Source organism: Lontra canadensis, unplaced genomic scaffold (genome assembly GCF_010015895.1).
Source record: "Lontra canadensis isolate GAN:19392208 unplaced genomic scaffold, GSC_riverotter_1.0 scaffold1, whole genome shotgun sequence".
Classification (NCBI taxonomy): domain Eukaryota; kingdom Metazoa; phylum Chordata; class Mammalia; order Carnivora; family Mustelidae; genus Lontra; species Lontra canadensis.
This window is the reverse complement of record NW_022630995.1, coordinates 86,720,704-86,747,548: the sequence shown is the minus strand read 5'-3', so window position 1 is coordinate 86,747,548 and position 26,845 is coordinate 86,720,704. Positions and strand designations below refer to the sequence as shown.

Below are 26,845 nucleotides of genomic sequence, written 5' to 3'. Positions count from 1 at the left end.
CTGCACCCACAGTTCACTCAAGTGGAAAGATGCTTGCCCTTTGGCTAATTCTTCCCACTTCACATAGCAGAGGACACCTTGATGAGTTAGGGGATGGATGTATATACAAAGCAGACCATAGCCTTTCTCCACTAGAGACATGGAAAGGTTTCGTTTGTGCTAGGAGTAAGGAGGAGAAGAGATTTAGATTTGATTTGGACATTCATGGTTCAAGATAAACTTAACTGTCTTCTTTAATTATAAACAAGAGACTTTTTAATAACCAAGTCACTGGAGAGTTATGGAGTCTTGACAAGATGTTGTAAAGGGATCCTCCATCCAACAGAAAAGAAGAGTCCCAAATAGGACAGTTAGTGGGAAAATATTGAAAACAAAGTTATTTTATACACTCATATGCTGAGACGCCCTAATAAACCCATTACCCAAAGTTAAAAGACAAACCGAAAAGTAAGAGAAGTTGTTTGCGAAACACATCAACAAAGAATTGGAATGGGGGTGCCTGGGGGGCTCAATGGGTTAAGCCTCTGTCTTTCAGCTCAGGTCATGATCTCGGGGTCCTGGGATCAAGCCCCGCATCACATTGGGCTCTCTGCTCAGCAGGGAGCCTACTTCCCTCTCTCTCTCTGCCTGCTTCTCTGCCTACATGTGATCTCTGTCTGTCAAATAAATAAAATCTTAAAAAAAAAAAAAAGAATGGGGATGAAGAATATTACAGAATTTTGAGAAGTCAATAAGGAAAAGGTAAATAGCCAAGTAGAATCAGGAAAAGGAATTTAAATTCACAAAAAAGGAAATCTGAATGACCAACATATAAAAAGATGTTCAATCTCACTTAGTAATCAGAGAAGAGTAAATTAAAATAACGAATACATTCACACCTATGAGTTTAGTGAACATTTTTTCTTCCAAAAAGATTTCATATCTATTGAAGAGCTGAAAGTAAAACGAATTCACATATACTCTTTACCTAGATTCACCAGTGTGAGAAAGTTGCTGCCTTGCTTTATCTCACTATCTATATATTATTATATTGCTAAGGAATTTGAAAATAATTTTCAGACATCATGTCCCTTTATCTCTAAATACTTCAGTATTCCCAAAGAACAAGAATATTCTCTTATATAACCATCCTACAATGATCAAACTTTAGAAAAATTAACATGGGTCAAGAACTGTTTAATACATAGTTCATATTCAGTTTCCTTTTCCTGAGGAATAATATTGCTTTCAGATGTTATTTATCTTTAGTCTCCTTTTATCTGGAACAGTTCCTTGGCCTTTGTCTTTCATGAGACCCACATTTTTGAAGATGTACGGGGCAACTGTTTTTTAGTAGGCAAATGTTTTAAAATCTGTTAATACCAAGTGCTTCTGCAAACAGTGAGAAACTCTTGTACCATGTTGCTGGAACTATAAACTGATAAACTACTCCCAGGTAGGCCATCCAGAAAAACACTTAGAAATGTGCAAAAGTAGACATTTACTAAGATCCTAAATACAGCATTATTTATAATAGTCAGAGAAGGAAAATAAGAGAAATATTCATTAATAGAGGAATGAAAAAACAAAATGGCTTATTCATACAATGGAATATTACACTATAGCAGTGAGAATGAAAAACAAGATGTACATGTATCAATATAGGTAATTCTCAAAAGCATAAAGTGAAAAAAGTGCAGAATACATAGTATATTATTCGTTTATGTATATTTTAAAAACACATAAAACTAGTACATAAAAATATGAATGTACTTATGAAAGTAAAAATACAGAGAAGCATACATGGGAAGAACATACTTGAACTTCAAGATAGTAAAGATCCTCATGGAAGGATAAGAGCTAATGGGATAGGGTAGGGGCATTTAGTTGTATCAAAAAATCCTTACAAGAAAAGGTTAAAAAGAATATGGCAAAATGTTAGCACTTATTAAATGAAGATGGTAGTGGCACAGATGTCTACCAGGATATTTGTGGTACCATTCTGTGTATGAAATAGTTTATCATCAAAATTTAAAATATAATAAAATAAAAACTATTAAAATATTCTTCTGAGTAGGCTTTTAATGCTGCCTAACAAACTGATGTGCTTCACCAGCCTGGGCATTCATTCCATCTCCAGCAGCAATAGCTTCAATTATAATAAACAGACAAACATTTTTCACTTTTACAAACAAAGCTGTAAACACTTCAGCTAATACATAAACTGAGAAAAATTCAGAGCTTAATAAGGGCTTGTTTAGAACCATTCAGAAATGTGTTATTTAGAAATCCTATCTCTACAAAAAATTAAAACTGCTTAAAAATTAAAATGAGGCAGAATGAGTTTGGAGTAAAAAAAAAAATCTCTGACTTTGAACAGGTCTTTATTTATTAGCTGAGTGAACTTAAGGTGCTTAAACTCCCTAAGCTCCCATTTCCTCCGTATTAAAAAATGGGGGTAATAAAAATTCAGAAGTTGTACAGATTAAATCATCAAGCGCATGTAAAAGCAGGATTTCGGCTTAGAAGAGGTTCTTTCTTGCTAGCATTTTTTATGAAGGTAAAATGTGAAGACTAAGATATTGCTACCCATATGCTCTAATAGGATATTCTCTAAAATATTTAACATAATCCAAAACTAAGAAAAAGTCTATGAAAAGATGTACGATATTTTTAAAGCATATTTACTGCCAGAAAGAAAGAAGATAGGAAAATAAAATATTTTAAAAATTCAAATAAAGTACAGGTTCCCTAGAAACACCTGTACAGAGTCACTCAGATTAAATTTTTTCACTGCAGGTAGATACATTCATCTTTGACCTATAGGGAAAATTATGGTTATAGGTTTAAATTTTTTTCCCTTCAAAATTGGGTGTTTTAGGTTTTCCATGTATCCCATAAAAATTCTCATTTTTAAAAAAGCTTTTTATCTTAATATTTACAGTTTAAATATATTTATATGTACCACCATCCTAAATTTGAGCTTCTCTACAAGGCAAGAAGATACCTGATGTTGGATTGAACTCAGTTTCTCCACACGTGGCACTACCTGGCAACAGTCCATCCCTCAGTTCATGTTGGAAAAATAATTCATGTGAATTCCAAAATTATGTACAATTCAGAGAAGGGGCAAAGGTTGGCCATTTCCATTCTATTAGGTGGCTTGTCTGGTGAACCCAAGGCAGTATTGTGTAAGCAGTTAAAAAAGTGGGCTGTAAGGGCAAATTGCCTGGATTTGAGTTGTGACTCCATTATTTATAAGCTGTGGAACCTTGGCAACTAAAATTGCGTACTGGAAATGTTACAATATACATTGTAAAAGAGATAATATAGGTAAATTACACAGTAGGTGCTCAATTAACATAACTATTATGCTCTCATTATCGTGTATGCTTCTGTAAAGCAAATCTTGATTAACCAATCTTAATAATGATGGTTATATAGGCAAAGATCATAAAACATATGTGACACATAAAATTACCATTATAAATATTATCTTTAAATTTTCAACTGATTCCTTAACCAAAGCCAGTCCATTAACTAAATTGACGAATAACAGGTCATCATTTTCCCTTCTTGGTCAAGTTACTAACTAATGGAATAGAAAACTAAAGGAATAGAGGGTCTATAGATTAATTTCCACAGTTCACATACCTCCAGGAACTACCCAAATTTCTTGATATGATCCTGTGAATCACTCTTTAAAGTAGACATTGTGACTTTTGTAGAGTAGACTATGGATTTTCTCTATCCAGGGTATGGAAAGCCTAGGTAGCAGTTACCTTAAACATTATCTCTTGCAAATAAATCTGAGTTCCTTTCTCAACTCTCCATTAAGACTGGGAAAAGGAATGAAATGAGGGTGGTTGGATATATAGATATGCTCTTCATTCTCAAAAGGCATCAAAGCTTTTCTTCTCACTTGCTTATTTTTCACTGATTCAAATTCAAGTAACAACTGTGAAACATTCTCTCAAGTACTTTTACCTTCATTTTCTCATTTAATCCTACAGAGAAGCCAAATTTAACTGTTATCAGGAGTTCCATAATAGGGATAGTAGCAATCTTTAAAGTATGACTATAAGGCAAGACTCATTGGGAGATGGAGAGGAGAAGTGAGTTGGGGGAAATCGGAGGGGGAGACAAACCATGAGAGACTGTGTACTCTGAGAAACAAACTGATGGTTTTGGAGAGGAAGGGTATGGGGGTTGGGTGAGCCTGGTGGTGGGTATTATGGAGGGTACATATTTGTATGGAGCACTGGGTGTGGTGCATAAACAATGAATTTTGGAACACTGAAAAAAAATAAAATTAAAAAAGAAACAAACATAAAGAACTCAGAAGTGAAGAGTAAAATTTTAGAGAGGGAAGGGACCTTGGAAGTCACATGTTTTTCATATTTTCATACCACTCACTTTGAGACGGCCTGACCCATCACCATTGCCCAGCCTCTGAACAAACAGCTGTGATTCAGAGCCTAAAACACTTTCAGGACAGCTGATTTAATCTATTTTTAGACAACCACAGCAGTTTAAAAACAATTCTTTTGTATTGCACCAAATCTGCTTCATTGTACCTTCTAACCACTAGTCCAAGTTATGTTCTTTAGAGAAACATGAGAAGAAAATCACTTCTACTTGATCAGTTTTCAAATATTCCTCTCCTCTTGGTTTCCCTAGGTTCTCATACCATTTCTTTATGTTTCACTTATACCACATAGCCACAAACACAGGGTTGTGTGATGTTCATCTACTTTTTTCTGCCCTTCCCTTCCTTCCCAACTCAACCCCACCTTTCCATTCCAGGGAGAGATAAATCCTTGAAGGCATGGACTGTAACTTTATATCCTTATAATGAAGGACCATTCTGAATAGTGGGAATCTTAAAATATGCCCTCAAACTCACTGTGAGTGAAGCTTAATATGAATGTATCATATTGCCTCCTTTGAGAAAAACTGCCATGTGCCTTCCAGTAAAACCACGCCACCTATGTTAACTTTCATGGATTAGATCAGGGACTACCACGTGGGCCAAAGACAGCCTGACACTACCTGGACCAAAGTTGTCCCCAAGTCAAAGAAGCTGGTTAAAGCAGAGCTGCTACCAGAGACACCAGAGATAACAGGACCCAAGAACCTACAGCCTTGCCTCTGTGCAGCCTTAGAAAAACCTTCCATTTCTTAAGGTCACCTTAGCATATCTATGTACCTTTAACTTGAACTAACACAGGTGTTCATGAACAGAATTCAATCAAGGCCATCCCTCCAAGACCTTATGTTTTCAGAAAACTCATCCTTAGTTCTGTAAAAAAAAAAAAAATCTGTACATACATAACAAAAATGATCTCAGCATACTATTAATAATTGGTGTTAATATAAATAATACTGTCAATAAAGAATTTTGAAAAGTCTTTCTCTGTTGTACTTTGAGACACATTCGAATCTCTCTGTTTTTGAGGTAATTGGCGAGGAAATACTCATTTAGATCTAAAACGCACAGGGTTGTTAAAACCAACTGGTTTAGCCATGTGTTTTTTGAAGATGGATGTGACTATTTTTGAAAAAAATGTAACGTCAATATGGTATTGACTCAGTTAATAATGTGAATAATTATCTGAGTTTAGTAATGAGAATAAAGCATTTTTGTGTATCCTATGAACTAAGTATAAAAGTAATTCTTTAGAGATATTCCAAAAATATTCTAAGCTGTGGTAGCACCATTAGCATTGGTGTACCCCAAAAGGTTACCACTTTGAAGGAAATAATCCCCATTTAGCAGATTAGGATCTAGGATTTCTTTAAGGCAAGTCATATATTAAAATACACCGCCTAAAAAATATCGATAACAACTAAACCAATTGTTATCATTTGTGGAGTTCATAATAAAGAGATTTATCTAAATATAATCAAGGCATTTATATGAATTTTGATTGGCATATGAAGTTTGATAGCTGATCAAAACTTTTTTTCTCGGAGTTTATAGAAGCATAACAATTTGCAGACCACAAGAAGTTTGAATTTGACAGTAAACTTGGGAATTTCCCCCGCTTCTAAGTCATTCAAAAGCAACAAGGAGAATAAGAAACAGAAAGACAAGGTCCTTTGATGAAACTTAGAGACATCCATATTCTTTTTTAGAAAGGTTATATGAAAAGATCAAGTGCGAGTGTAAGGAAATGACAAGGGCAGACATTCATGGCCAAGAACTTCCCTTGACTTTCTGATACAAAATCTTGAGAAGCTTAGAATAGAAAAGGGAAGGAGAAATTATCATCATCACTGGAGACAGAGAATTGGCACTGAGATGAAGCTGCACAATCAAATCTTAACAAACGAATCCTAATCTTCCACTGACTTTCTCAAATATTACCCTCCCACAACTTACTACCCCTGGGAACGCAAACCTCTTTTCCTCTGTCTTGTCACATCTCCCCAAATTTACTACCCTTTGATAAGATGATATATAAGCTCCAAATTCAAACTACCGTCTTGAGTTACTCATCACTGAGTTCTCCAGTGCATGTACACTTTGTGTGTGTAAATAAACTGTGGGTTTTCTTCTCCTATTAATCTGTCTTTGTCAGTTTAATTGACAGGCCCCAGTGACAGAACCTAATGGGTAGAGAAAAGATATTTTTCTCCTCCTCCCTGGCAAGTTCTAATGATTTAATCAACAAAAGCTGGGAGAAGGGGGGAAATGATGGAAGAGAAAATAAACAAATTGATTTTCTCATATTTTAGAGCTGGAGGATCAAAAGAGAAAACTTACAACTTATAAATCAAGTAACAGAGATAGAAGTATGTGTAAAGACATAAAGATAAGCACCAAGACAAGTAATATTATTCATTTCAGCAGAGACTGCCAATTCTTTTCCTGGGTTTTTTAGCTTGGCAAATAGCCGCTAGGAATTATGACATTATTTCCCACACTCCATTGCAGGTAAGTTGTGCAGCTTTACAGAAGATCCTTACAGAACAGAGGATTGTCTTTCTCCCTATCACCTTCTAAATGTATTCTGGAATGCATACGTAAGAGCTAGAGCTCCAAAAGCTTTCTTGGACCATGAGAGCACGTTAGACTGAAAGCCAGTCATGACAGAATTATATGATCCAAGAGCCTTGGTCCCTGACATTGGTAGGTACCATACCAGCCCTGGAAATGACCCCCTCCTGACTTTTTGAATAGGTGAAGAGAAATAAATTTCTGTGTTTTTTTTTTTTAACTACTTAGTGGATGGTATTTGGTGGTTTTGTGTGGTTTGCACCAAACTTAATCCTAATTAATATGAATGATAAGAGGATACTTTATGATACTGAGTACACATATGAAGATCTGAATGAATGGAGAGATGTATCATGTTCTTGAAAAGGAAGTCAGAACATTATAAAGAAGTCAATTTTACTTAAGTTAATACAATCACAATAAAAATACCAATAGAATATTTTGCAAACTACACAAGCTGACTCTAAAGTTCAATATAAACAAGAAAGAAGAGCCATAGTATTATGTAAAATAAGTCTTCAAGAACATGAATATGTGTGTGTTTGTGTCTATATATTTTGACTTTTATTCTAAACATTATATAATAATTAAAATAATATGGTTCTATCACATATGGAAAGCACAGAAATAAATGTAAGGAGATAAAGAAATTTAGTAAGTGGTAAAGGTGATATTTCAAGTCACTAAAGGGATGCCTGGGTGGCTCAGTTGGTCAAGCATCTGCCTTTGGCTCAGGTCATGATCCCAGGACCCTGGGATCAAGTCCCGCATTGGGTTCCTTGCTCAGTGGGGAGCCTGCTTCTCCCTCTGCCTGCCACTCCCCCTGCTTGTGCATGTGCGCTTTTTCTCTGACAAACAAATAAATAAAATATTTTTTAAAAATCAATAAAAAGATAATTATTTAATATATTCAGCTATATAATCATCTGGAAAAAAATAAATTTGGATTCCCCACCTCACACTTTGCATCAAAATATATTCTACATGGGTCAAAGATTTTCATGTAAAATGTGACACCATAAGTACTAAAGAAAAGTGTGTTAAAAATGTCTTTAGTATTCTTACGTGGGGAAAGACCTTTCTAAACAGGATGCAAAATCTAAAGCCATAAAGTTTGGGGAGCTGACTATACAAAAATCAGAAAGTTGGGGAAAATATATTTTTTGAAAGATTTTATTTATTTATTTGACAGAGAGAGAGAGTATGAGCAGAGGGAGTGGCAGTCAGAGGGAGAAGCAGGCTCCCTGCCAAGCCAATGCAGGGTTCCATCCCAGGACCCTGGGATCATGACCTGATCTGAAGGTAGCAGCTTAAGCGACTGAGCCATCCAGGCACCCCAGGAAAAAATATTTAAAAAATACAAAGCAAACAGAAAAAAATTATTTTTCAACTCATATCACAGGCAAAGGGCCAATTTTCTTAAAAGAATTCTTAAAATAATTCTTAAAAGAATTCCTCTTAATTTATAACAAAAAGACCATCAAGAAAAGTAAATACATAGGATCTCAAACATAAGGAACACTAAACATAACAAGATGGTCAAGTTCATTCATCACAAAGGATGCCAAATAAAACTACACTGTGATACCATATTCACCCATCTATTTGGCAAAGATTAAAAAAAACCTCTGGTGAGGGGCGCTTGGGTGGCTCAGTGGGTTAAAGCCTCTGCCTTCGGCTCAGGTCATGATCCCAGGTCCTGGGATCGAGCCCCGCATCGGGCTCTCTGCTCAGCGGAGAGTCTGTTTCCTTCTATCTCTCTCTGCCTGCTTCTCTGCCTACTTGTGATCTCTGTCTGTCAAATAAATAAATAAAATCTTTAAAAAAAAAAACAAAAACCTCTGGGGATACACTGCTGGTACACTTAGGAGGAAATGGGCTCTCTCATACATTTATTGTAAGAATACAGAATATAAATTGGCACAAGGTCCATCAAAATCAATTTGATAACTAAAAAATTAAAATGTTTAGATACCAACTTCACAGATTTGCACATATTTCAAATGTCATATATACAAGGTTACTTACATATATACAAGTCATATATACAAGGTTACAAGCGTTGCTTGTAACAGCTAAATATTGGCCATAACCTCTATTTCCACTGATGGAACACTGACATATTAAATATAACCATATAATGGGATATAAGGTAACCATTAAAAAGGCTTTGACAAGCAATTTTGCAGAATGTGCTGCTTCAAGAAAACGATACAAAACTGCACCCATTAACTGACATCGCCATGCATTACAAATTCCTGGATCCTCATTCTTGTGATCTGGTACACATCAGAAATCTATAGATTTGATAGTTAAAATGATCAATCAGATGGAAAGTAAAAAGCTACAACTTCTTCTGAGTTGGAATTTAGCATTCAAACGTCACATCTAATATCAAAATGCAAAACACATTTTAAAGTAGTACTGATGAAACAATATAACCTAAGAATCCATGGGGAAAATGGATTACCTGGAGATGTGTATCAGGTTTCCATACTGTGAGAGCATTATTTTCCCAATATATCATATCTTTCACTGCTTTTCCAGCTCAAGGTATTTGAAGGTGTTCTTTGCAAACTGTGGCAACACTTTGCTTTTAATATTACAAAGAACTCTTCTTCCTCAACCAAAAAAATGAGGACCCGGACTCTGATTTCCAAAGTCCTGTCCAACTAACATACTATTTTTTTTCTGTACCGTTCTATCCTCATAATACATCAGAACACAATTCTACTCACTACACATGCACACACACACATGGAATTACATACAGGGAAAGAGAAACATCTGTTGAATGCTTACCTGATAACGTGTTGGCTGGTTGAGAATGCTGTTAAAACTGTGTGATTCAAAAACTCTTGAGTTAGACTGAGTGAAGAGGTTTAACTAGGAAAAAATACAATTAACCTAGTAAATTAGAATACATTCATTGGGAAATCAAAAATATAATCTACTATATTCTCCTTGATAACATTTCTGGAGTCAACACTTCCAAGGAACATTTTGTGGAAGTTGAATTTCATAAATGATATAATATATTTCCAATGGTAAAAATTCACGTGAGCAACATGCTCACACTTATCAAGATGTTCACAAGGTGTACTGCAGTAGAACTGAAAACGTATTTTAAAATCTGGCTCACGGGGGCGCCTGGGTGACTCAGTCTTTTAAGCGTCTGCCTTTGGCTCAGGTTGTGATCCCAGGGATCAGGGATCGAGGCCCACAACAGGTTCTGTGCTCAGCCTGCTTCTCCTCTCCCTCTCCCCCTGCTTGTGTTCCCTCTCTCGCTGTCTCTCTCTCTCTGTCAAATAAAGTATAAAAAAACACAAATCTGGCTCATACTAAACATAATTATCAAAATGTATTCATGGCATCTAGAAGGCAAAGATGCCTAGAAGCAATTGTCTGCTCCTGAGCCTATATTTGTCTCCTACACTTGAACAGAAACACGCTACAAGTTCAAAAGGTATCATTCGATATTTTATAACCCTAAAATATGAGCCAAAATAACATGTCTTCCTAGGATCATGGCCTTATACTGATTGAGATTCACAACTTTGAATAGAATAAGCTTAAAGAATTTTGATTCTCTTCTCTCTTTGGGTTTAACTTCACAGTTGGTAGAAGGGTAGAAGGAGAAAGTAAGAGTAGAACACTGTTACTGGCTACTCTTCATGTATGTGAGCGGGACCCGCCTCTTAACTCTTGGGCAAGCTGCTACTGATAAGGTATGATTCAAAGGCAGGGCCCCCTGTGCAAAAATATGTACGCCCCATCACCTGACTTCAAAGCATCATAACTCAGGAACGTGTGGGATGCTAAGAGGAAGGAAGTGGCACAATCAAGCCAAGAAAAAACCTGGGCTAATAAAATTAATTCTCCTCTTTGCCACTGGAGGTCAGTATCTGACTGTTGACTGAGATCAGTTCTAGTGGTTTGGACAAAGGATTTCTCTGGGCTCCTTCCTCTCTTCTAAAAAAGAATTAACAGAGACATGTAATTTCTCCAAAGTTTTACTAAAGTCAGTACACAGACAGTATTAATATTCATGGTATTAATAATATTAAAGAGATTTAAACATCTTCCTGCATAATTTTAAAAAATTCAAGCAAAATGACAGCTTTAAACCAGATCTGGGGAGACTGGGAAGCCAAGGCTCATAGCTTCTGAGAGATCAGTGCTCAACTTATTTTCCACTTCCGGCAACTTCTCTGAAAAAAGCTATTCTTTCTGCCAATGGTGCAATACAGGCGGGGGGAAGACACCCCAAATGAAGCACATCTGCTCCCCTCACATCCCTTTGTGCGAGCTGCATTTCCCTTACAGGGGCGGGGCCGAGGGAGACACAAGCCACCTGAACGCGCACTCTTGACCTGAGGGTATTTCCCCCCTTCAACGCTGTGGCACTCCCAGGAATGAAGTCAGTGAAATCAGTCTTCTACAGAAAGAAAACTTCAAGATGTGCTGGGCAGAGGGGCATGGGAGGGGAAAATGGGCCAGTAACCAAGCCAGAGCAGCAGGTGCTGAGTATAAGGCAACCCGTGCAGTAGAAAGAGCTAGACATCTGATGCTGGAAAAGTTGGATTCCACACCTACCCCGCCACTGGCTAGCTCCCTGACCTTGCATAAGTGCACTACTTTAAGGGTTTCAGGGGTCTTATCTATACAACGGGACTAATAATAATACCTACCTCACAGTGTTGCATGAGGCTCAAGTGTACAGCAAAGCACTTTGTGAACTGTGAATGAGGAAGGGCACTGATATTTGTTGAGGCTGGAACTGTGTACATCTCAAATCACCCTCACATTAACCCTACAGAGTTTTCTCTTTCAGATGGGACAGCTAAGTTTCAGCGTGATAAAATGACTTCTCCACGTTACTCACTAGGAAGCCATTAAGGCCCCAAATTCAAATCCGAATCTAACACAGAGGCGCTCCTCTTTATATTGTCCTGCTTCTCACCGTGTACACCTGAGCTCCTATTTGAAATCATGGGATGATACAGTCAAATCAGTGCCCTGGAACTGAACAGCCTTAAGAGCCCACATCCAAGTAAAATTTAAAAAGGTTTCAAAGGCTTAACGAATAAGATGCCGGGGTATTACAAATCTTGGAAATGCACATCAGTTTTTTTTAAGTGAGAAATTAGATTGCAGGGATCCGGTCTTTTTCACCAACTTCAACTGAGAGCAAGTACCTACCTACCTCTGCTAAACCGGCCTGTACTTTATGGAGGTAACGCTGCCATCTGGTGGGCTCCCAGGGTATCACAACTACAGGCCATCTTCACAACTAAGGCAAAAATGCTATTTTAACTCCACACATTTGCTCCTCTATGTCTTGCTCCCTGTTATTTGAGGTCCTGCTCACATCATTTGACTCCCCTATCAATTCTACCTCTGAAAATTAAGTTCATGATTATAAAGTACTATCATAAAATCCATCTTTGTTAAAATCAGAGTATGACTCAATCTAAAATTCAAGTATGACTTAACTGGGACAACTTTTGGACAAACCATTCTTAATTATTTATAAAAATGGTATTTACGGTTAATATTTGAGGGTGCTCTTAGGTTTGTGCCAATTTTATGATAGTAAAGAAAAAAAAAGATTACTTAGCCCAATCAAGAGTTTCTAGAAATAAGAATATGGTGGCGGTAAACTATGCATACAACCAAGAGGAAAATGTGAGGTTAAAACTATTTAACATCAGAATAACAGGTGAGAGGCATGGAACACAAGAAAACCAAAGTGTTTCCCCACAATAACTCTTTTGTTTACTTTTAACAAGTTAACAAGGTGTTTTTGTTTGTTTTTAATCTGGTGCTTTGCATGAAATTCTGACCAAAAGCAGGATACAGATTAAGTGACTTCTTGAAACATTATGAAGATATTAAGTCTTAGCCTGTGAAAGACTACAGAACAAACAATAACTTTCAACATCTTCTAAGTTCACACATGAAAATTACTGAACAAACATCAAAGACAAGGAGAAAGACAGAACAGTCATCCTTAGGTCTTGGTGAGTTTTGGATACCTACCCTGGACTTGGAGTTACCCATTCCCATTTCTATATCCTTCTGTAGCCGGCTCCTCCTGCATTTGGAAAAGTTAATGATCCGCATGACGAAATAAACAAATGACTTCGGACTAGGAACTAGACTGAAAGGTGGAGGTAATGTTTTTCCATCATCAAAATAAGATAACCAAAGTTTTGAACGGGCAAACTTCCATTCTACATCACTGTCATCCTGTGTCATAAAAACAGAAAAGAAACAATGACTCGTTTTGAGTAAGGGACAGGCAGGGCTAGGTAGGGGCACATAGGTGATGGCAGGGGCGGTCAGCTATGGGATCAGGCTCACAAAAGTCCCCCAAATGCAAAGGTGTAAGGAAACCAGAGAGAAGGGAACCAACCAGACCAGCCTCCCCAGGTGTCAGAAGTGGAATCTTGTTATGACAGCTACAACAGTTCCCATAAAGAATTATTGGACCCTAAAAAGGAAGTAAGCCATTAAAGGTGTTGTCACTAATCCTTACTCAATGGTGCTATCAGTAGAGAAGTTCAATAAAAGACCAACCCTCAAAGCCCTCAGTGGCAACCCTGTCAGGACCCCTCTCACTCCTGAGAGCTTTTTCTCTATTCTCGCTTAGTAAACTTGTATTGCTTTCCTCACTCTCCTTTGTCTGAGAGATTCATTCTTCAACTCTGTGAGACAAGAAACTCATTCTCCCCCTTCAATTTTAAAAACAAAATATTCCAGTAATTGATTTCAGTAGGATCATACAAGGAAGCTAAATTACACTCTTGAAATAGAAAAGTGACTTATATACATTTATCTGCATATAACCTCTATTGGCCTACATATATTCTTAGCACTGCTAAGAATGTTTTCATTTTTCTCTTCCATATGCCTCTGTCTCTACCCAGTGAAACTGAACCAGAATGTCCTGTCCCCCAGCCAAAGATTAAGCAAAAATGCTAGAAAAATTCAAGGTCAAGGAAGGACAAAAATTCAAGGTCAAGGAAGGACAAAAAGATTAACTCCTCCCTCCCTTCCCACCCCTGCCAATTCCACATATTCAACAGGACATCCCCACTCTTCACCTGGCTTCCCCCCTCATCGAGACCCATCCAAGGCAGGCTGTAGATAGACCATAACACACTTCAAGAGCAAAAGAAAAAAAAAAATAGCACTAAGCTGAATTGTACTTCGGAGGTTCTGTGTCGGCCATCTGTCCTCAAATGTCATATGAGGCCCTCAGTGGCCTATTCCTATCTTGTTTGTCCTTTTGATGAAGCATAGCTGGAAGGCAGGCAGGGAAGGAGAAGGAGAAGGAGCCCCACCCTAAGAGTAAACTACCCTTAAAAGGATTTTACACCACCCAGGAAGGAGCCCTTCACCTATCCCATGTGATCGGTGACAAAAACCTGATTGGGTGACAGGCACAGGGAGGGTTGATCAGATTACAACAGCCTGTCTCAACAAGACCATAAAAACCCCTAAACTTAGAAACTCTAGTGGCCACCCTTTTGGATCCCCTCCCTCCTCGGGAGTCTCTTACTAACACTTCACTATCACTCAATAAACCTTGGCTTGCTACCCACCACTCTGTCTGGTCTACCTCTTCATTCTTCCGAGTGGTGTGACCAAGAACTACGGGCACCAACAGAAGGAGAAAATATCCCTTTTATTCTCTGTCCTGGACCATGGTGATGAAGAGAAGAAATGAAGAGGAGGGGGTTCAAAGGTGGGAGAAGTGGCTTGCTTATCTCACACTGCCCAGACTGCTGTTACCACAAACAGATACTCAGGGTCCCACAGTTTTCATTTCTGGGGGACCTAACTTCTACTTTGAGATACCATTTTATGTGTCTCTAAAACACACACAGTCTCAATGCACTTAACAAACAGCAAAGCACTAAAGAGATATTGAACACAAACCTGGAGGACATGGAAAACACACACAATGATAAAGGAAGGTACCAAACCAAGCCTAATCCAAAACAAGTAGAGTGACTTCTAGAATACTAAAAATTCTGACTGGATACAGAACATCATCTGGGTTTGCCAGACATCTAGGAATTCCCCTACTTGATGAGGGAGCAGGAGGCTGGCTGAGGACAAAGCAAAAGCTGGCACCTTGCACCCCCTCTCCTCCCACTCCCCTCGGTAATATGTGTGACATTCTTCAGGCATCCCTGACTGCCCTAAAAGAAAAACAAATAGTTAACTTGCAGAGATCGCAATCCTGCAAGACAGGAGTCTCCCTTGGTTTACCAATGTCCTAGAGATTTACAACAAAGAAGCTATCTTAACAATAGCACAATTTCCAGAGGCAAATAACTCAGTTCCTCAAGCCCTAAATAAAGTTAAATTTCTTCTAAACCCAAATCTCACTAACAAGGACACTTGATAGGAGAAATGTGGAAACTTTAGATCTCCAAGATAGTGTCGAGAATCATTCCCAAGCCTATGGCCCACTGATATACATCTAAAGGTTCTCACAAGATTTTTACTACTAGTAATAAATAACCTTTCTCCCAACAATAGCTGGCCCCTCAAGGTCCTGGAGACCTTGCTTACAAAATTCCTTAGAAACTAACATCACCCCCTTTGTTCTCACCTACCCAACTCCTGTGTATATAATCATCCACTCCTCAGGATAACGGCGCAGCAGCTCTTCCTGCCCACGGGTCCTGTTCCCGTGCTTTAATAAACCACCATTTTGCACCAAAGATGTCTCAAGAATTCTTTCTTGTTCATCGGCTCCAGACCTCAGCCCACCGAACCTCACCTATGTTCCAGAACTTCATCATACTGAGATCTTTCAGATGGTTGCCTGGCTAATCTAGGAGAGAATAATTCCCCTATAGCCAATAGCCAATAGTTGTAGCCCCTAATTTCAAAACTTTTGAAATGTATTTTGAGAGGAGGCAGAGTGATGATAAGTTCAGGGGGACCCTTTTTGTGCTCTTAGAAGACACTGGAGGCTGTGAGCCTATCTACCCAGGAAGAAAATGCAGGGAAAGGTCCTGGCTCCCTCTGCTTGCCTCTTAATTTAGAGGAGCTGGAAATCCACCACAGGGCACAGAAACAGATGTAGGATACTATTAGAATGGGATGGCAAAAATAGACACCATGGATAGAAAGCAGGTTTACCTCAATTTCTTGATATGAGCTATTAATCATAGCAATTAACATGTTGAGTAAAACGACCACCATAGTTACATTGTATATTCCATAAAGAACGTATCCAATATTCTCTATGAATTTGTGATCGTATTTGAGCACAACGGAAGTGACTTCAGACAACCCAAATATCGACCAAAACAAAGTCTTGAAACTTTCTTCTACGCTGTTGAGAGAATAAGGTACACAGTAAATAAACTGACAGCTTTCAGTATGAAAAATTCAAAAGAGAAACCTGATAGGGTTTAAATTCTATACAGAGGTAAAAATGCCATCATTAAATATCATCATAATAAACACCACGAGTATAATTATTTTATCATAATATTTATTAGAAATCATTCTCTCAGGTTTTTAGGGGTTTGTGATTAAGTAATGCCAATGCCTAGCTTTTCTAGAAGTTATCATCAAGTGAAATGTCTCTGAATTCAGCAGAGGAAAGCTGATGTCATGCCACGATACCCATTCTTTTCTTCTAGAAGGATGGAAATTTGGGGGTTGATTTGGTAAGTGGTTTAGACATTTAAATCAGGTTTTCTGGAGTAGAACAAGGCCAGGATTAAAATCATATACTCGCTTATAAAAAAAAACAAACAAACAACATATTCCCTGCACCATGGCAGCAGGGAAGAATGAAAACCACCTACATACGCATCAATGGGAGGAGGGTAAATAATTCTGACATCTATATGATGGATGGTATGTGGCCAATGGGAAAATGAGACAGATCTATTTACATGTGTTTCTATAAAACGATATCTGAGATCTATTAAGTAAAAAAATAAGATATAGCAAGAGTGAAATAGTCTACCATTTGACTAAAAGAGACGGGTTTACAAATACTTATATTCTTGTTTGTGTATAAAATATCTCTGAAAGTATCCAAAAGAAACCATTGCCTCTGTGAACTAAGGAGAAATAAGAGGCAGGGGTCCAGTGGTGAAGAAGGGACATGGTTTTCACTATAGACACCACTCCATGATTTTTTTGCCACAAGAATATATTACCCACCCAAAAGTTTTGCTTAACTGGAAATGAAGAGGAGGGAACAGACTGAGAGATTTCTATTCTTTTCCTTTAATTTATACAACTTACTCCCTGAGTCTTCCATCACAGCGATGAACACATAGGCCTCTACCAGACTATTTACCTACTTTTATCCCCTCAATGATCTTTGCCAGCTGAATTTGCCTGATTTGGGCCTATAACCAAGTTGTACTTACTGCTTTGTGAACCACAAAAATAATCCTTAAATTAAACAATTAGACATGTGGAATTCCATTACTTTGGAAAAAGCCAGTCCTTTTTCCAAAGGAACATTAATGGGAACAGTCCAGTTTAAAAAATATATATATAACAGATTCTAAATAACAATTTTGTAGATTTACAGGTTTTAGCACTAGTTTGTTTATTCACCCCATCATTCAGCAAATGCTGGTGGAACACCTATTAGGTTCTAGAAAGTGTGCTAGAGCCTGAGAGTAGAAGCCTGAATAGAAAGGTTCCTACCTCTACATAGTTACTCTCTACCACAAAACATTTCCCTGCATGATGTTATAGCATAGATAGTAGCAGGAGACTAAGAAAAACTAGAACCTCTCTGTTCCTTGCCATTAATGTAACAGGATCCCCAAATTCTCTGACTCCTTCATCTTGCTCTCTGGCAGACCTTCTCACCTCTAACTTCGAGAATACAGATTCCCGAGAATCTCTGCAGGGGAAGAGGCAGACAGCGGAAAAGGGGAGGTTCCTGAGCTCCGACTGTGGGCTAGAGGCTTTCTATCAATGACTTTATGTAACCCTCACAAAAACCCAGTTCCAACCTTATCGTGGTTATTGTAAGAAGAAGGAAACTAACACAGAGGACTGTTGAGTAACTTGACCAAAAGCCAGAGCCAGAAACTAGCAGAGACTGCACCCGCATCTCCATCTGCCTGATTTTCCAGCCTCTATCCTTTTCACCGTATCAAGTTGCCACATCCTCACACAAAACAGTGACAACAATGTGTTGTATAAAATGAGTTCTCACAGAGTTCAAAAGGGTGGCCATGTGCGTAGGATCTTTCCGTCCCTTCCGGAGTGAGTTCAAACAGAACTTTTTTTCATTACAATAAAGTGAGTTTCAGTTCTCTTTTATCCCTAAGACTTTCTCTATATACCTATTTGAAAAAAAAAAATCATTTCAAAACAATTTAGATGCCTGAAAGGGCTTAATATTCTATTTTAGTCTACAGGGAACTTATTGAAGGTCTAGATTCTTTCCAGTTGTGGCATGACAGGTTACAAAGGGAGACAGGGAGGGTTTATGATCTCCCTACCTGGAATGACTACAGTACAAAGGGAGGGCCCCATCCCTGCCCTACTAAATGCTGGTAAGTGAGAGTATCTCCCAACTAGATGTCTCCAGGCTGAAGGAACTTCAAGGAACAATGACTAAGGAAGTTTAATTAAGGAAGACTTCCCAGGCAAGGTGAGTCTCCAGTGTGGATACCAGGGTGACTACAGGAAGGAAGCGGTATTAGTGTTACAGTGAGCTGCACAACATTTAGCTTCAATTTCTTCTTACTCAACTCTGTACTGATTAATGATACATTAAAATAAAAGCCAATGCTTCTTTTTTGAATAGTAATGGCTACAAAAGGACGAAACTAAATTTAATGTCATACATAATATAAGAGACATCCAGTATTAAAAATTTGCTGCCTAATTCTCTTAAAATAGTCAGTTTTGTCTAGGATTTTTCCAAATTCTGATTCCATTCCACTCAAAGAAATGAGCCTTTGGAGCAATGTAATCACACATAAGCATTGTTTTTAATGGATTTCTTTTTCCCCTTAAAAACATCTTTATCAGGATTTCTGAATTTTTTGTGTGTTCACTTCATTTGGATTTGTTAGAAATTCTCTTCATCATACCTTTTTTATATTTTACTTACGTGGTAAAAGCAGCATTTACTTTAGCTCCAAGGTAGTAAGAATACAGTATGAACATGCCAATCATAAAGGCAAGAAACACCATAATAAAGAGGACCATGAACTTGAAAATATCCTTCACAGTCCTTCCAAGAGAGATCTGCAGGGGGCCAAAGCTCTCATTTGCAGGAAGGATATATGCAATCCGAGAGAAGCTGAGTACAACAGCTATAGCATATAGGCCTTCAGATATGATCTGAGGGTCAGAAGGGAGCCATTTATCTCTGGCTAGAAAAAGAGAGAGAGAGAGAGATTAGAAATGGAACTTTTTGTTCATTGCTAGCCATGCAAAATAAATACCTTAAATAATATCTATTTTTTAGGTGGATTTTTAAAAAAAGATTTATTTATTTATTTGACAGACAGATATCACAAGTAGGCAGAGAGGCAGGCAGAGAGAGAGAGGGGGAAGCAGGCTCCCCGCTCAGCAGAGAGCCTGATGCGGTGCTCAATCCCAGGACCCTGAGATCATGACCTGAGCTGAAGGCAGAGGCTTAACCCACTGAGCCACCCACATGCCCCTAGATTTTTTTTTTTTTTTAATCTTGGTTGAAACTACTCTAGATTTAATTAACTGCCCAGGCACTGTTTTTCATGTTAAACCAGAAACATATGAATTCCACACTCACACGGAATCTTGTACTAGAGAAACACTCTTGTAAAGATACGAAGCCTGCTTCACATGGAGTAGAAACAGAATCAAGTACCAAAGATACAGAAAGAGGTTAAAAATCCTTCATCAGACACAGACTGTGTCCAGAATGACAAAACAATTGACTTGACTAATTTGTTCCCTCAGTTACTAGATTTATTGATGTGCTATTCCGTCACCCCATAGGCTCAGTTGGCAAAAAACTTCTTTTTCATATTTCATGGGGAAATTAGTTCATCTGACAGTTTGTGCAAGTAAAATGGCATATTATGAGAAGTAAGAATGTCAACTGAATCACAATGGTGCTGTCAGTGTGGTATCTGAGCAAAACAACTTGTTCCCAGAAAATGTAATACGCTACTAAGATGTAAAAATTTGGGGGATAGATTCTAAAGGATGACTCCACCCCTTTCAAGGTCACTTAGTTCACGACAAACTACAGGATACTCATTCCCAGGAGGGTCAGTGAAATACTATGTGGCTAATTGTGTGCAAACCTAATCGTTCTCAGATGAATGAACACATTGTAGACATTTTCAACAAGAAAAATTAACATTTGTTGAGTGTTTAATGTGTACCAGACACAATGCTTTCCCTTAATTCTATGGATTTGGTGTTATTATTATCCGCTCCTTAGAGATGCAGAAACAAATACTTGGAAGGGCTAAGTACTTGATCAAAATCATACACACAATAAGAAGTAAATCCTGAACTCACAAATTTCCCTCCAGATTACAGTCAATTAGATACACATGAAGACATTTAAATAAATAAGTTACTAAAATAGGATAGATGTTACACAAAAATACAATTTAAGCTAATTCTTTAATAATAAATGGTAATCATTTACTCATTTGATCTGGTCTCCTTGACATAAAAAAAATCCTTGTTTGCTGACAATAAGAGCTAAGGTGTTTAAATTTCCCAATGTGTGAAACGTACATTTTATATTTTGGAGCAGGCACTCAGTCTTCTTCTTTAATAATGTTAACACGCCACTTGTACTTATGACAATGTAAGCCTTAATTATACTTGTAAAGAATTATTCTTCAAAATCAGAACACATCTGAACTCTGTGCCTGAGTTTCCTTATCATTAAAATAAGGGGTAGGCAATACATTTCTAAAGTCCTGTCCAGACTTAAGATTGTGAAACTACATGAAAATTTGCTAATCACACCTCCCCAGTCTGGCCGCAAGGGAGAGGAGGCTCACATCACTTACCCCTGGTTTGTGCTGGCAAGGATGGAATCACTATCCTTGCACCCTGGTTGTCAGCGGGGGCCTCCCTGCTCTTCATGATACAGAGAAGGTAGGCATGAATTCCCTTCCACCTTGTGTGGAGGGGCAGGACATCACCCCAGTATTTCTGCGTGTTCTCCAGAGCTTATCATCTCATGTCACTTTAGCTCCTACTTCCTGCCTCTGCTGAGTTTTTGTTCACTTCACCTGAGCAGCAGCGCAGCACCTTTTACTCTTTTATCCCCTCTGAACCACGCTTTCAGAGACTCATCTTCCATCTCGATCAGTTTATCAAGCTATTTCCCCCATAGTTAAGACAGTTTCAAACCCTAAAAATATATACGAGTAATTATGTTGTTGGGCTCAAAGATAATTTCCTCCTACCCTGCAACATCTTCTTTGTAGAGTTTTGAACACTGAGGCACAGAGAAGTAAATTAACTTGAACGAAGTCACAAACAGCAAGGGAGAGTCATGGCCTTGACAGGAATCCAGTTTTATATAGTTCCATAGCTCATGCTCTCGCCTCTGTTCATATACATTCAACACACATCTCATACTAAACATGGACATATCCTTCCAAAGTGTGGTTTCAGTACCTTTCCTGAAGACCTTTCATATGAGGACCCTGCAGTCAATAACTTACCGTAAGTGAAATACTGGATCTCCGGTGGAAGTGTAACTTCACTGAGGTCGCTTTCTTGTACATAACTGTCCACATACTGCTGTGCTTTTGTTGCCTGAAGGAAAGCTAGGAATCTGGCCGTGAAAGCAGCAATGAAGATGGAGAGCATCCCGAAGTCCAGCACATTCCACAACTGCAAAATATATTCCCTAGGTCCTTCCAGCCAGAGCTCCTTACACTCAGACCACATCATTCCTGTCACACAGGAAGGTACAGATTATATCTCACAGCTTAGACAGAGAAGCTCATACTTGGTCCACCACCAGTCCCCATCTAGAAAATGCTCCATAGATAAAGCAGCATATGAGGCACCACAAAGCACCCACTACTGTTCAACTCCCTGATGCCCTGGGCAGAGTCACATGGAAGAAAAATCTTTACTAAGTCAGAATTAGAATTTGGAGTAACAGAGTTCTACATCTGGTACCAGAAATGGGATGGGCGGGAAAGAGGGAAGGAAAATAAGCAAAGAAGACTCTTCAAGCCCTGTGAGACTTTGGGAGGAGAGGAGAAAATTCATCTTTGTGAATTCCAATGGTTATCAAACTACAATAATTACTGGCGAAACAAACCCCTAAATGAGAAAGTTATGGTAGACTTTTAAAAAGATCATTTTCCCAATCACACAGGAACACTTACATCATTCCCCTACCTTCTCTCCTCTTTTTAGTTTCATGCTAGGGAGGTGAGGAATATCACTGGACAAAGAAGGAACCCTTAAGCAGGGGCCCTAGGATTCTGTGAAGAAACCGAAAGCAGAAAATGCCATTCTGGGAGAAGAGGGAAAAATATTCCAATTTAACCATTTGTCCTGACCATGTAAGGGGAAGACATTGAGGAATTTCTAAAAAGGTATTAGCTCAAGATAAAATTTATAAAATAATTATTTGACCCAGGTTGAGTCCACAGGAGTGAATGAGGGGAGTAACCATGTTATTAACTCAGGAACTAAGAAGATACAAAAAAAAAAAAAAAAAAAACTCTGGGAAAACAGAGAGAACAGATAAAAGTGACTCTGTATTAGTGATGGTTAGATAAACTAGTTCCTACCTCCACTTTTTTTCCTCTCATTGCCTAAAGTTTTTAATTTTAACATAGCTATTCAAAATGGACACTTGTGAGCCAAGATGTGAAGGCAGCCCAAGTGTCCAATGGTCAATGGATGGATAAAAATGTGATATATGTGTACATACACATACACACACACACACACACACACACACACACACACACATATACATACTGGAATATTACTCAGCCATAAAAACAAATGAGATCTCAGGTTTCCAACAACATGGGTGGGCTTAGAGGGTATATACTAAATGAACGAAGTCAGAGAAAGAGAAATACCATACGATTTCACTTCTGTGTAGAATCTAAAAATCAAAATGAAGAACAACACACTCTTCAATACAGAGAACAAAGTGGTGGCTGCTAGAGGGGAGGTCAGTGGGGGGATAGAGGAAAAAAAGGACATTAAGAGGTACAAACTTCTAGTTAATCAATAAGTCATGGAGATAAAAAGTACAGCACTGGGAATAGTCAGTAATACTGTTATAACATTGTATGGAGATTGTACTTATTGTGGGGAGCAGTGAGTAATATATAGACTTGTCAAATCATGATATTGTACACCTGAAACTAATATAACACTGCATGTCAACTATACTTTGCTAATAAAAATCTAAAAAAAGCAAAAAAAAATGGACTATTATAAGGTAAAGTAACAATTAAGGAAACTCTCCTAAAAAAAAACCTCTGAAACAAAGGCAAAAAATGTTCTTTAATTATCAGTTAATGGCTACTGGGATATTTCACAAGTATTTCAATGAAATATTTGATCATCGTCAGTGAGTCACATTTTTATAAAATTTATAATTACTCAATAATTGAAGTTAGAAATGTGGTGTATTCATAATTAGGCTCATGTTATGCATAAAAATTTTTACTTAGTGTTAAGGGATACATTTTAGTATTATTAAGTTGCCAAATCACTCAATTATTTTGTTCTGCTTATCTTACAATGATGATGTTGTCACCATATATCACATGATAACACTTTAAGTAAAAAAGCAGTCATACACACACACACACACACACACACACACACACACTATTTTTTGTAGAAATTAGAATATTTAAAACAGTAAGCTCACCGAGAACCCAGACCATAATTAGCATCTCTGTCCACGTGAACTGGGTGGTTTTCACCCTGAAGATCTGCTTGGGATAGTCAATAACAGTGATATTGGGCAGCGTGGTGATGCCTTCGAATCTGTCTGAGGCATTGAACACAAGCAGGCCCAGGAAGATGATGAAAGAAGCAGCATGTGCAACAAACTTCATAAAAGGGCTTCGCAGAATTTTCCCCAGCTGTAGGACAATAGACAAACAAAGAAGAAGAAGAAACTTCTACTTTGGAAAGCTTGGCTTCTGCTTTTGAAAATGACGATACAGGATTTAAAAAAAAATAGATGAAATGAGAAGACTTCCAAAATTCTGCTTCTGTTTGTGAAGAGCTATACATTATGAAAACTACTCTTTTTAGGGGATGCTGCCTCCAAGAGTAATTTAAGAAGTCTTCAAACTTCATTGTTTCTAAATATCCAATTTGTCTTAGAGTTGACTGCATTCACAGGTGCATTTCTGAAAATCACCAAGGCATATGCTGGTTATTCTTATTTTTACAGGAAAGACTACGCAACCAACATATAGGTTTTGAGAGTCTAGGAAAAGAAACTCCAAATTTGTAGTGTGTTTTCTTTATTGCTTTATAACTGAAACTTTATGAGTTTGGAGACTCATTCATTTATAACTGAAGTGTTATGATGTGTTTGTAGTACCTAACAAGGCCTTTGAAAATTAAAAACCTCACTAGTACAGAAATAAATTTTTGTTCTCATTTCTAAATATTCTGAAATCAAGCTGTACTTTGCATGCTATAAAAAAAGACAGAAGATATCAGAATCAGGTAAATGTTTTATGTGTTATTACCTCAATAAGAAGAAGGAGGTACGCAATAACTAAAACCTTTAAGTAGGTTAACTTAATTAAGTCAGCACTGAGTTTGGAAAATCATATAAATAGTACAAAAGCATCTCTAAAGTTCAGTGCATAATTATTCTAAGGTAACTCCTTTAAAATCCCATGTGATATAACGTCCTTAAAAGCCCCATGTTCTAACAGAAATGAAAAACAATTCTGCCTGTCCCAAGGGCTTCTTCAGCCCAAGAATTAGGTACATTTGGTAGATTTATCAAATAAGTTCTCTAGCCTACATACTCAGAACCAACTTCAAACTCAGTCTGTGACCTTACAAAGCACAAGCGTCACTTCTAAGAGAATGCAACTTCAAACAAATGTTTTGTATGTCTGGAACCTTAATTTGATGTCAACAAATCACGGAAGAATGTTAAGCATTTCTGGAGTTGAACATGAACGCAGACAGACAAGTGTCACATTTTCCATATCAGACACAGAAAAAGAAACAACACATTTACACGCCGCTGTGCTGTTCTGCAGCTGCAAAGAGCCACATTTGCAGGAGCTCATCTGTAGCACATAGTGATTTCTTTTGGGTGGCCAAGTCTGTTTCTCATCAAGGCTGATTTTTTAAAACTTGAAATTGCATGAAAATAAAGCAGCATGCCTATCTTAAAGATAGGATATATGTAGGGAGCTCTTGCTATGCTGTCTTCTTGCCACAGTCTAGGTGGTATACAGTAGATATAAAGATGGGCTCCAGCAACGATTCGATGCCCTCCTTTCACCATCTCCACTGGACAAAGAGTTCACCACACCATTTTTTTTTTAAGATTTTATTTATTTATTTGTCAGAGAGAGAGCACGAGTGAGAGAGAGAGAGAGCACAAGCAGGGAGAGGCACCGGCAGAGGGAGAAGCAGGCTCCCCGCTGAGCAAGAAGCCTGCCCCAGGACTTGATCCCATACCCTGGGATCATGACCTGAGCTGAAGCTGGAAGCTTAATTGACTCAGCCACCCAGCCATTCCTCACCACACCATTTATAGGAGCTGCACTTTTCTAAGTGAGGACAAAAAAGGAGTGGACTTCAATGTTTTAACTGATTAAGCTGCCCCCAAATATGAACACTTAAAAATCGGACCTTTCCAGGTCATTTCCCTCAGGAAGGGAAACTATTTGCAGGGGAAGTGATTTTTGCTTTAACGCATCCTCTCTCATCATTTATAGATTTTAGACTTAAGGGTTCATATATTGGAGGAATGGTAAGGTACTTTGCCATGATACATATTAAAGACACTTAGTCGACTTATCAAAACTGATCAGAATGACAGACTTTCTGCCTTCAGTTGCAGGGGCAGCTCAACCATGAAGCAAGAGGGATGAATATTCTCACATGTGTATGGGTCCTGCAGAGGGGGCCTCCCTCTGCCAGAAAGACTACTGAGCCAGAAAGATGACAGATTTCCAGGATCATTTGTAAGTGGCCTTGGCTCTTTTCCTGAAATGGCCTCTGATTTAAACAAAATCAGACTTTGGAATATAAAAACAGGATTAAAGGATCTCACACCAGCTTCTTCTCCCCAGCAGTGCTCCTTATAAACCCAATACAGATTCTGTCAGCATGACTAGTATTCCTTCCCATATCTTGTTGGAAAATCTATGAGGCATAATTAAATTGAGTCATACTGGCAAGTTGAGAGAGAGATAAAGGTAGTAAACAAAACAATTCAAGCAAAACTAAATAGATAAACAATCTAAAAATTCCAAAGCCCCCAACCCAAATTCTACCTTTTTTAGAAACTTCTGAAGGAACAAAGGGCCGGAGGAACCTGGCATGGACTTTCTGGAATTCTTCAAATTAACACCACTGTTCATGACTGCACTTAATACACTCAGCCTCAGGTCTCTTGACAGGTTCCAAGGAGTCACTCTTCCAGTTCTCAGGTTAACTGATTCTTGGTGCCACTGCTATAGGGCTGTTCTCCTACCACAGGCCAACTCAGTTGACTCTCTGTTTATTAAGCTGTCAACAGAATTAGCAAAGTGCCACCTCACCCAGGTAGCTTTTCCTCTTGACTACCATGGGGATTTTATCTTAAAAACCTGGTAAGTATCATATGCCTTCAAATGTGGTCTA

At 38.1% G+C, this 26,845-nt stretch overlaps 1 protein-coding gene across 5 annotated transcripts in view; it reads right to left on the bottom strand.

Moving 5' to 3' along the window:
* The window catches only part of TRPC3 (transient receptor potential cation channel subfamily C member 3), a 70,551-nt gene that overhangs the window by 6,698 nt on the left and 37,008 nt on the right, over positions 1–26,845 (bottom strand). For 2 of the 5 annotated variants that reach the window (XM_032858375.1, XM_032858376.1), the window contains exons 5-11: positions 23,883–24,099; positions 21,688–21,921; positions 19,113–19,377; positions 16,148–16,343; positions 13,025–13,234; positions 11,674–11,721; positions 9,785–9,868 (exon numbers count right to left, since the gene is read on the bottom strand). In XM_032858375.1, the coding sequence (XP_032714266.1) occupies positions 9,785–9,868; positions 11,674–11,721; positions 13,025–13,234; positions 16,148–16,343; positions 19,113–19,377; positions 21,688–21,921; positions 23,883–24,099 (1,254 nt within the window). The remainder of the gene's footprint in view (positions 1–9,784; positions 9,869–11,673; positions 11,722–13,024; positions 13,235–16,147; positions 16,344–19,112; positions 19,378–21,687; positions 21,922–23,882; positions 24,100–26,845) is intronic. The other 3 variants (XM_032858377.1, XM_032858379.1, XM_032858382.1) reach the window with 2 other exon arrangements.